We start from the raw sequence: 12952 nt of genomic DNA on the forward strand, positions 1-12952 counted from the left end.
CTAAAACAGACGCATAACGCGCTATCTATCGTTTGTCTTCGCCCTCAAACGCAGCAGCATGCATGGTAGGATATGTGAGGTCATACCACATTTATATATACATTTTTTAAGTATAATAAGTTTTGAACCCACACTACGCGTGGGTTTATTTGATATATTTTGATAAAAATTATATATGATTGATTACAGTAATAAAATATTATCTCATAAAAAAAAATTAAAATTAGTACTAAGGAAAAAAATAAATTTCAGATACACAATTTTTTAAAATACAAAAATCAGTTGTGTTATAAAATCAAATCTGATAAAAAAAATCATAAATTTAACTTGACGTCCAGGCGAGACAAAATCAAACTGATGACCTCACATATCCTAAACCATTTTCTTTGACCACCAAGAAAAACGAAACAATTTTATAATCATGAATTTAACTCGTTTTCATATTTAATTGATCGCTACCACCTATGTTTTCGTGTTTTTATTCAATGTTTTCTTATTCTTCATATTCTTTCTTGTCATTGTCAAATTTTGGGGTAATTGTCATTGTTACTTTTACCGTCTAATTCTTCGTTATACTCTTTTTATTCTTCTTTCTCGTCAACTTCTTCACATTCTTCCACTGAAAAATATTTTTTTTAGACTACCACACAACTTGTTAACCCATCAAACTCCAAGAACAAAATCATTTCTTTTCTCATAAAAATAAAAAATAAGATAAAAATAAAAAAATAATGAAAGAATATCAACTCATCTATAAAATCATACACTAAAATATATTTTACAGCTCATAAGAAATAAAAAACACAAACGTAGATAAATAAGATAATTTATGTATTACATCAATATTTATAATATTTTAAATTTTTAAAAGGTTTCGAAATATTAAATTTGAACCTTTTAAAAAGTTTCAATATTACAACTTTTAAAAGTTTCAATATTTATAATATTTAAACTTTTAAAAATTTGAAATATTCTTATTCTAATATATTTTTTGAAACTTTTTAATGTTTTAGTTTGATCAAATAAAAACTGGATCAAACCGAATAAAACTATTAAACTGGGACGCCTGATAAATCAAGTTTTCCTGCTCATTCGTTGTTGAAAGCATATTAATCTTATTTATAATGGTTCTGAACCATTGTCTAAAACTTTTCTAGCCGATGTGGGATATCGTACATAGTTCTTTTATTTCCATAAATTTATAATTTTCCTTTTTCTAAAAAATTATGGAAATTTTTTAAAAATGTTAATTAATGGCATGTCAAATCCTGATAAGATGTTTAAAATAATTCTTAATATTAAAAATTCTGGAAATTTTAAAAAATGTTAATTAGTGAGATGTCTAATCTCTATTGGTGGTTTAAAATCCTAGGTGGACAGCTTAAGAAGCTTATAGCTCCTACTATTTATTAGTATAGATTTTGGGTTCTAATCTTTTAGTTTTGCTTATTTAAAATTTTATTTACAGAATTGATTTCTACATACTTGCAAAAAATAAATAAGTAAAATGTGGAAAATCAAATTAGATTACACTAATAATATACTTAAAATATCAAAAATCAATTATTTCCTAAATTATCTCTACGCATTTGATTTATAATTTCCTAAAACAATTTTTATTTTTATAAAATCTTTATATTTAACATCATATTCCTATAATATCTCTGCATCTTTCTATTTTCCTTTTTACCAAACCGATTTCAAAAATTACACTAAGTGTTGATTTTAAAAATATCTATATTAGTATTTTTGCTCAAAAATACTTTTTGGAAAGTTTTTACCAGTGTTCAAGAAAGCGCTAGGCGGTATCTGGGCGGTGATCTAGCGCCTAGCGCCTAGAACGCTTAGTCGGGGGTCTAAACGGTTTTTTAGGCGGTTTAGGTGTTTACAACATAAAACATTATATATATAAAATTATATAAAAAATATAGGTTAGAAAAATAAAAAAATATAAATTATAAATAAAATTAAGAGGTTAAAAAATAAAAAAAAATATAAATTATAGATAAAATTAAGAAAAATACATTTTGTTAAGTTATATTAACAACATATAAATGTTTATAATTACGTATACATATATAAAACTTAATAATTTAAATATAAATAGTTAAAAATAAAAAATTAATATTAAAATAAAATTAATGTAATTTTAAGCGGTTTAGGCGGTCATCTTGGCGGTAACTTTTTGGTAAAATATTTATGATATTTAACTTTAATATTAGTTACCAAAAATTTCAAAATTAATTATAGGTAAGATTTAAAAAAAAAAAAGGAAATCTTTCTACCTCATTCAAACATAAATATATGATTCCCTTTCATTTTTATTTGAATTTATATTTAAATTATCTTAAATTATTCTATAATGCATTTAGTTAATAAAAATATTGTGATTTTTACTGCATATAATGTAATACAAATTTGTAAAAACAGACATATATTACTCAATAGATGAATAAAAAAATACGGGTGCAATATCCCACATCGCCTAAAAAAATTGGACAATAGCTCAGAGTCATACTATAAAAAAAAACAAAATGATTCATAATACAATTGAATAGAAATCTTGATTTATCAGACATTCTAATTTAAAAAACTTTTATTTGGTTTATTTCGGTTCTTTATTTGAAAGAGTTTTAAAAAGTTAAATATTTTATATTTTATAAAAAGTATAAATATTATAAATATTTATATTTTTTAGAAATTTGAACTTTATAAAATGTTAAAAATATTAATAATATTTAAACGTTTATGAAGTTTCAAATATTATAAATATTTAAACTTTATAAGAAGTTTAAATATTATAAATATTTCAACTTTTAAAAAAGTTAGAAGACCTTTAAAATATTAATAATATATTTAAACTTTTACGAAACTTCAAATATGAGAAATACTCAACCATTTTAAGAATTCCAAGTATTATAAATATTTAAACTTTATAAGAAGCGTCAATCTTATAAAATGTAAATGGTTACAACCTATAATATATCAACTCAATCTAATATTTATAATACAAAACAATATATATTAAAAATTAAGATTATATAGTGCGAGTTAAAATATCTCAGGACGCAGTTATATAGCGGGACGGGTTTTGTCGATATTTATATAAATTTAAAATATTATTAATTTGGTGTTAAACGGGTAAAACATCATTTCATTATTTTGTTAACACTATTGGTATCCGAAAATAGACATATCTAATTAAATTGATTAATAAATATTATGTAAAAAATAAATTATATTGCAGTATTGTATACGGTTTAAACTTTAAACCAGAAAATTAATAATTATTATATAATTATAACATATTTAATCAACAAATGCAATTTATAATTAATTATTTTAGTTATAAAAATTTGTCTCGTGGTGTACCGCGGGTCCTAATCTAGTGGTCCATTAAAAACGTACACATCGTGATGAAAACAATAGTAGAGATACCAAAGTTACTTTGAGGCATTGTCAATATATAAACGTCAAATTTTTCTAAACGTTTACTAAAACAGAACAATATTTAAGTTCGCCTTTAGGATATATATCCTTTTGTTTTCCTCTCTTTCTTTTATCCAATAAAAAAATATCACCTAATTAAACTAAGATATTACCCGCACTATGCCGCGGGGAGGGGTTTTTTGTGTGTTTCTTTTTTGTAATTTTAATTATTATGTGTGGTTTTTTTATGTTTGTTTTGGATTAGAGATTCATTATATGTTTAACACAAAAAGAACTTCCAAACCAAGTACATAATATACGTTAATTTGCATAAACTAAAAACTCCATCAATAAAAAAAAAACAAATACAGTGAATCAAAACCACACAATGAATCATCGTTAGAAGTATTTTTTTACAATAGTTGTTTTGAGAAGTTGAGATTGTCTGCTTTAATAATGGAAAAATAGGTGGTGAGATGGTCGGAGTTACTTTTCTTCTGTTTTTTCGTTATCTTCACCTGCATATATATATTTTTTTGTTTTTTTAGTATTTGTGATAATGAAAGGTTAAGTATTATTGTTTTGGTTTTTTTGTTTGGTATTACCTGTGTGCGTGTGTGTTGAAGATTGTTGAATATCTCTTTGTAGACAACATTTTTGATTGTTGCCTGCTTTGCTTTGTTAGATCTTGGAATCCTAATTCACAATCCTTTTTTTGAGGTGACTCTTGATAGTGCAACATATAGTTGTCCATGACTGAAAATCGGCTTTGGTAGATAGATACCTACATTCTCGAGACTTTGCCCTTGACACTTGTTTATTGTCATAGCATAACAAACTCGTATTGGGAATTTTCGTCTCGTCATCTTGTACGAACAATTTGTATTTGCTGTTGTCATGATGATCCTTGGAATGAGGATTTTTTTGCCAACATTTGTGCTTGTTAATATCTCTGCTTTGAGCACCTTTTCACCCAAACACGTTACCGTTAGCCTTGTACCATTACACAACCCTTCCTTCTGGTTTATGTTTCTCAATAGAATTACTGGTGCATATTTTTTCAAAAGTAGTGAATGATTTGGTAATCCAGAGCACTTGATTGCATTTAGATACTCAGTTGTGTAGAGAAGGTTAACTCCATCAATATCACTCTCATCGTTGGCGATAGTGTCAGCACTGAGATATTCTTTCATTTCACCACCAATTTTTGTCAGCAAAAATTCATTCAGCTCATCGACCGTTTCATTTCTTGGTGTGAGGATTGCACGGTTTCGCAAGTATTCACGATCTTGATATTGTTTTCTAGATCTGGGAAAGTTGCTTTCTGTATTTCTTTCATCGGGTTTTCTCCTTGAGGCAAGAGTAAAGCTTCGTCGATCTCTATGTTCTCATTGTCTAGACTGTCTTCTTTTTGGCTAGAGACTATTTTAGGTTCTCCATCTCCAACTTGTAAAATCCATTTGGCAAACTCTTTTTCATCTTGGTTAACTCTCATGTTTCTGGTAAGAGTGCATATGTTGTAGTTGCTCCACATTGTAGATCTGTTCAGTGTTGCCAAAACTGTATCTTGCCTGCTTCCTTTAGGGATGAATGGTAATATTTGTCGAAAATCTCCACCCAAGAAAACTGTTTTACCTCCAAATTGTTTGTGTTCGGCCATAAAGTCATTCATGCTCATTATATCTCTTAGTGTTCGATCCAATGCTTCGAAGATATGTCGATGAGCCATAGGTGCTTCGTCCCATATTAGAAGATCTGCTTCTTGAATCAATTCGGCCAGCATTGTTTTTGGTTTGATGTCACACATTGAATTCTCATGGAGATCTATGGGTATTTTGAATCTTGAGTGAGCTGTTCTTCCCCCTGGAAAAAGTGTTGCCGCTATTCCTGAAGTTACTACTGGAAGTACTATACGTCTTTCAGAACGTAGTTGCACTATTCGTGTCCTATAGATATAGGTTTTTCCAGTTCCTCCTAGGCCGTAAAGGAAGAATAACTTTCCTTTGGAGTTGTTTATTGAATCCATCACTGATTTGTAGATAGACAGTTAATCTGTATTGAGTTCCGAAAACAATTGTTGATACATAGGGTCGCCCATAGCGCTGATTAAACCATTGCGTCATGCCATTCTTTGTCTCCATCTAACAGACCTATCGCATAACAAGTTTCTTTATAAGTCTTATAAATAATGCCGCCAACTGTTTTTACATCTTCGAAGCTTATATAACCCTTTTTGTGTATTAGCAACATTCGAAAATAGTATTGTTCTCCTGCGGTGGGGTGGATGTTTACAATTCTGCCAATGGTATATCCCTTTTTTCTCTTAGTCCAAATTCTCTTAGTTTTATCCCAGATGTACAACGGGAATTGTATGTAATACAGTTTCCTAGCATCTGGATCGTTTTCATTTGTTTTCATCCATTGAGTCAATATTGTCTTTAGTATGGCCATCTTCGTTAAAACATCTTGTGGGTCATCATCCTGATCAAATATCATACTTTCCTCTCCTTCAAGATGTAATGTCAGCTTCTGTACGACTAGTGTATGATAGTGTATGTCATAAGCAAACGTACGCCAAGCAGCCTCACATGCTGATAAGTATTGACATTCTTGGTAGTTTGTAATTTCATTGATTACTACCTCTTCTTTCTCTGGACTTTGTTCCTCCTTTGATAAAATTTGGAATACAATAGTAGCCTTATCAACGCCTTTGGTGATGTATTTGAAAAGATACTTTATTGCCTTTGAAGAATTGCACCACTCAAGATTGATATGTGCCTTAAACTTCTTCAGTAGGTCCATATTGTAAGGGATAACGTACCGGTTGTCTAGCCTTGTACCATTTTTCATAGCATACCTCTCCACATCTTCTCTTCTTTTGTAGATAATATACCCTTCTTTGTCGATAGTAGTAGACTCAACAAATGATCATAGGTATTTCTTTGTACACTTCCCATTTTCCATACACACGTTTTTTGGACGGTCAAGCCCACATGGACCATGCATCATGTGTTTTTTAACCAACTCATATCCTTCTGGGTCCTCTTTCTCATCTGGCAACTCAGCTGTTATGAGTTCATCAATTTTAGATATTGATGGAGCTTGACTTGTATCTTCTAACCATAGTAGAATATTTGCATGTGGAAGTCCTCTTTTTTGGAATTCAATTGTGTAGACAACTGTTGCATTTAGTAGTGGTTATTGTTAGTTGAATATGTTGGAAAATGTATGTACCATAATTTTGGATTTTACTATGCTTATGTTTTTGACAAATATATATATATATATATATATATATATATATATATATATATATCTTTAATATTTTTTTCTGGGAATAATTGCTAACGCTACTATGTTTTTTAATTATGTAAATACTGAAATATTTAGTAGTGGTTATTTTTGGTTGAATATGTGGTGAAATTAACAATTATTTTGGTTTTACTATGCTTAGTTTTAGAGAAATATTTATATATTTTACATTTTCTTTCTGGGAATAATTATTGGCGCTACTCTATTGTTAAATTACATAAATAATGAATTATTTAGTAGTATAAATTGTTAGTAGAATATGTGCAGAAATTTACCATAATTTTGGTTTTTACTATGCTTATGTTTTTACTAATATTTATATATTTAGCGTATTTTTTATTTTTTTTTTATTTTTCTGGGAATTATTGCTAACACTACTTTATTTTTAAATTATGTAAATACTGGAATAAAATTTACCTTAATTTTGGTTTTTACTATGCTAATTTTTTGACAAATATTTATATATTAATAGTTTTTTTCTGGGAATAATTGCTAATGCTACTGTATTTTTAAATTATGTAAATAATGAAATATTTAGTAGTGGTAATTGTTAGTTGAATATGTGGAGAAATTTACCATAATTTTGGTTTTTAATTTTGTTTTTTTTGACAAATATTTATATATGTAGCGTTTTTTTTTCCTGATCATAATTACTAATGTATTTTTAAATTATGAAAATACAGAAATATTTTTACCTGCGCGTAGGGGTCCAAAGAATGTGCCTTCCTTGAAGTCTGAGATCAGTTTTTCCAATTTCATTTTGAAGACACGGCTGCAGACATCTGGTCTATCATTTGGTGAGTCATTCCCATAAGCTTGCAAATGTTCTTTGATTTCTTCCCAACCTGGATTTGCAGTAATTGTAACAAACAAATGGAGATTTCCATAAGTTCGACATACCGCCATTGCATCGTGATAACTCTCAATCATGTATCTTGGTCCTCCTGTGAAAGATGCTGGCAGAGTAACTCTCTTTCCAAGTGATTTTGAATCAGTGTCACCTCTTCCAACTGCATCAGAGATGTTGTTGTAAAGGTCAGCTCTTAGTTTCTTTTGGTTTAATGTGTGAAATTTCAACCGTTCTTCCTCGATACATGTATATGCATCTACTATGAATTGATGAAACAAGCGTCCTCCTTTTATGATGGTTTTCCCCTCAAACAATCTTGTTTGGAATAAGTATGCATAATACTCTCGGATTGTAGTGTATTGCAGCTTGATTTTCCTTTTATTATCACTAACATATGGAATGTGCAGGTCGAATCCTCTCTCTCCATAAGGAAACAACAATGGATATTGAAGAGCCATATAATGTGGGTGTAAACAGTCGATGCGTTGTAGTTCTGATATCTTGTACTGGACTATTATATCCCGCTCACCAAATTCCCCGACAATTAGTCCTGCTGTCTCATCAACAGAAGGTAAATCGTATTGTCTTCCCCTCTCTGCGACTCCAACAAGGTGAATTGTAAACTCTTCTGAATTTCTTGACTCATATTTGTCACGTGCTTTCCTGAACTCAGCTGCTAGCCTATTATTTTCATCCAGCATGCGAATCTGAGCTTCCAATATTTTCTCCTGCAGGTTTGTTGTACCATCCTCATTTGACAATGTGTTGATACGATTTTGTACTTCGTTATCTGTATCAAAAATGTATAGTTAGCCAAATTGAGGTCGTTTTCCTTCAGGTGGTATTAGGGATCCTAATCTGTGATAGAGCTGTCCTTGAATTTTGTATGTGTAGGGTCTGTAAGCTGACATGACTGAATTATATATTTGTGCTCCAATAGAAGTAAAAGCGAACACTGAGTTGTTAATTTTTATACTTGCTTTAAAGGCAGGTGATACCAATAACTCAGCTAGAGGCTCTGGTGTCTCTTTTACAGGAGGTAAAGATACTCGTCCTTTTTAGCAACATATTGAATACAATGGTTTTCCATCTTTAGTTTTCTCATTGCTTTCATTTTCCCAAACCAGTGCATGGCATGAAAACATTCTACCATATTGTTTTCACTTCTTCTCCTCGGTTTTGCTAAACAATATAAAATATTTTTATTAATATGTTTGGGATAGTATAATAATTTTTTTTTTAATTATTAAAATTAGTATATCTTTTGATGCAGTCATTGTTGTGACGGTGTTTCTGGTAATCGGTTTTGTTGAAGCCTCTCCTTAAGATTGACATATTTTTTTTCCTGTTTTCAAATTAATAGAAGTTTAGAAACATTTCCTAATTTTTAAAAATGAAATATTTAATACATTATATTTGTTTACACAAATGATTACCTTTTGTATTTCACTATTTTCGTTTTGCTTTGCGTATTTCATATCTTCTTCTTCGTGCTTCTCTTGTTATTTCTGGTATTTACGAAAATTTCAAATTAATCTTCTTAATTTTTTCATTGTTATAATTTTAGTATAAGTTTCCAAATCATATTAGCGTTTACCTATAGGATGAACATAGATGTACTTATGTATTGGATTATTATTTTTCGCTGCTTTCTCGACGGGATGAACAAATTTATGTGTTAGTATGATAAATAATATAATATTACTGTTTAAAGACTTAGTTATCACTAACCTGGTTTCTTTTGGCGGTTTTGGACTTTTTTGGATCTGTTTAATGTTGATGTGTCTTGATATGTTGATTCTGCTTTCCTCTTAGGTGGTCCCATTGAGAAGTCTATAATCAAAACATATAATCAAATTATACTCCACAATTTTGAAAAATTAAAATAAAACATTTGCTTATTTTTTCATGTCAACATATAACGTAAAAATATATATTATCTATAGTATAGAGAATGAAGCAAAAATGATTCCTGAATTTTTTTTAGCTAAGAGTAACTGAATTATTCTTAAATAATTACCTCTCAACCAGTTATCATATGTTTTGCTTATACTAAATGATATTTTCTTCTTATTTTTCGATAAAGGATTATGATAAATGTTAAACTCACTCATCAGATTCAAGAATGTATATCCACGGTACTTGTTATTCTTTGGATAACTTATCTACCCTAACTCGTAGCCAATTGAATATATCATATATGATTGTATGTGTATCTAAGCAATTTTGTTTTAAGATGTTCATTATTGTTAAATACATAGAAAATATACACAAATCGATTAGATTGCATATTATTTGATAAGTTGACTCGACCGTAGTAGTGTTTCTTGCTTTTTTGTTTGCTAAAACCGAATAATATGATTATTTAAATTCCCACTACAGTATAAAACAAAAAATTAAGAAAACTTCTGAGATTACTGCACGCATGAAATCTAAAAATTAAAAATTAAGTATGTGGTGTGATTCTTACCAGATGGCTGCACGCATGATAACTTCTGAGATGTCGATGAGTATATGGTTTTTTTCCCCTATGTGACCTTTTTGTTGGTTACGTGTGTAGTAGATGAATTTATATAAATCAAATTTAGTAGACTAAGAAAATGCTTCGATAGACAAAATGTATTATTATGTAATGTTCATGAACTATGTGACCTTTATGTTGATTACGGTGGTAGTAGATGAATTTATATGAATCAAATTTATTAGATCAAGAAAATGCTTCGATATACAAAATGTATTATTATTTTGCTATCCCTGAATGTCCATTAAGTAAATGTTTTATGACGACCAGTTGAAGTAGATGAATCTGTATACATGCAACTAGATTAAGATCCGTTTTATTTATATAATAATTTTTTATAAAATATAATTTATATGATTGTTTTTAAAAGTATTTTTGGATAAAATATTATGCAATAAAATTATACGCTAAATATGATGACTTGAAAAAGACACTTATTTTGTAAGTTTTGTGTTAATGATTCTAGATAAGTAACCGTCCGGTTAAATTTTATTTTATACAAAAATTTGTATATTTTCTATTTTAAAATAAAATTTTAATATGTTATATTAGTTTATGTACGTGAATTTATTTCAACAATGTATATTCTACGTCATGACTTGAATGTCATTATAAGACATAATTTTGTGAATTTGGTTTTTAAAAAGCGAGTTATTATATTATGAGTAATTTAATATATTGTTATACTTTTTGTTTTAATATACTTGGTTTTTTTAAATTCTTTCATATTATAATGACATATTATTGACATTGCTATAACAAACCAATTTAGAGTGTTTATAGTTTCTAACTTTAATATTAAATTTCAATATTTTAAAAATATTTCAAAATAAATTATTTAAAGTTTATTATATAATATAAAATTATAAAATTCAACAAAAAGTATGAAATTGAATTTAAATATTCAAATTGTGACCCATTACTCGGTAAAAAAATTAATTCAATAGATATTATTTTAAAGACTAATATTAATAAAAATTGAATATTTTATAGATTGAATCATTTATATTTGTTTCTAAAACTTCAACTTATGGTATATCCGGAAATAAAACTATTTTTTAATCATAATAAATAATATGATAATTTTTTTTTCACAAAATAGATTCATATATAAAAATGAGAGGTGAAGTATAATAATAATTAACAAATTAAAATATTAAGTTAGATATCAAAAGATTTTATTTGATGAATAATTTATTAAAGAAAATTAATATATGGTAACTAAGATGATATCAAATGATTCTTTAAAATATTCTCTTTAAGATTTTTGAAAACAATAAATCTAGACTATACAAATAATATAAAACTTAATCTATAACCTATTTATAACCAATTTATTTTTATTATATAGTTTACAAAACAATGTTATGTACTTCCGTTTTATTATATAGGGAATACATTCTACTTGAAGATTAAATGTTTTATTAATGATGTTAGCCTACATAATTATTTTCCTTTTTACATTGGTTTTTACATTTCTTAGGTGGTCTGAACACGTTTCATATGTAGTACAATTTTTTTTAATGGTTGATCTTCTATTTTTGGTCAATCCTACTGAAAATAGTTTTTTATGAGTCAAAGTTTCCACTTTATAGTTTATATTGTGATTTATACGGTTATACCACAAGTCTAAGGACAAATATAACAAAAGTTTCTTTGACTTTATAATAATATAATTTAATAATTTATGGAAGAGCAAACAGACAATTGATCTACAAAATATGTATAGGATAACAACGTAAAATATATTTCTTTTATGGTCAATATAAGTCAAAGAATATTTAACCAGAACATAAAATATGTCCCGTAGAAATCAATAGTAATACAGTCGTGATATGTATGATGACATCTGTAATTGTATTTAATTTTCATTCGGGTAATACTTTGGTTCACTGCTGATGAACCTCTTCATTCATCCTTATATAAAATAAGAAAATAAAATCTGTACACATTTATTATAAAATTAGAAACTTAAACCATTCTTTTATAAACTCAAACCGATATATAATTTTGTTGTAATTGTAAAATCTAAACTTTAACCATCTCATTTATAAACCCAAACCATCTCATTTGTAAACCCAAACCGACATATACTTCCGTTCTAATTATTAAATCTAAACCCTAACTATCTCATTTGTAAATCCAAACCGACATATAATTTCATTCTAATTGTAAAATCTAAACCCTAACCATCTAATTTGTAAACCCAAACCGACATATAATTTTGTTCTAATTGTAAAATCTAAACTCTAACCACCTTATTTGTAAACCCAAACCGACATAGAATTTTGTTTTAATTATAAAATCTAAACCCTAATTCTCATTTATAAACCCAAACTGATATATAACCTCGTTTAATTGTAAAATCTAAACCAAGACAATATTTAATTTAATTTTGATAAAAGTATACAGAATTTGTTTCCATAATTAGTTTTGCTTTTTAATTTAATTTTGATTTATTTTTTAAATAAAATATTAGATAGAACATTATGATTGGTTGAGACTTGAGAGGGAAGGGGGTGAATACAAAGGTTCATCCTTAAGGGTGAACCTAAGTATTTTTTTTCAGAAGTACACATAAAACATTAAATACTAATTTAATAATTAATATATTTCATATATTTATTTAACTTATTCTAATATGTGTAAACATAGGAGATGGAAGGTGATGAAAGTACTACAGTAGAGAACATTCCAAAATCTCTTACAAATTTTGTTGGCAAAACAATGGAGTTTCAAATCAAGATTACTGAATACAACTTTCGAGCATCCTCCAAAGCTTTCACAGTTTCTAGGGTCGTCAAAGAAAACATATTTGAAGATTTAGATATCATTAATAA

At 27.8% G+C, this 12952-nt stretch overlaps 2 protein-coding genes across 2 annotated transcripts; both read right to left on the bottom strand.

The window, feature by feature from the left end:
• Positions 1-4130: 4130 nt before the first annotated feature.
• LOC147928629 (uncharacterized) lies at positions 4131-4622 on the bottom strand. The gene has a single exon (XM_087486220.1). The coding sequence runs from the start codon at positions 4620-4622 to the stop codon at positions 4131-4133; it is 492 nt and encodes a 163-aa protein (XP_087342346.1).
• Positions 4623-6357: 1735 nt separating this feature from the next.
• On the bottom strand, positions 6358-8292 carry LOC147928630 (uncharacterized). The gene is made up of 2 exons (XM_087486221.1): positions 7437-8292; positions 6358-6608 (listed from the first exon to the last, which is right to left on the bottom strand). Exons 1-2 carry the CDS (start codon positions 8290-8292, stop codon positions 6358-6360), a joined length of 1107 nt encoding a protein of 368 aa, XP_087342347.1.
• Between the last annotated feature and the right edge of the window lie 4660 nt (positions 8293-12952).

The sequence above is a fragment of the Camelina sativa genome, chromosome 14, assembly GCF_030686135.1.
Source record: "Camelina sativa cultivar CO46 ecotype springtype chromosome 14, ASM3068613v1".
NCBI lineage: Eukaryota > Viridiplantae > Streptophyta > Magnoliopsida > Brassicales > Brassicaceae > Camelina > Camelina sativa.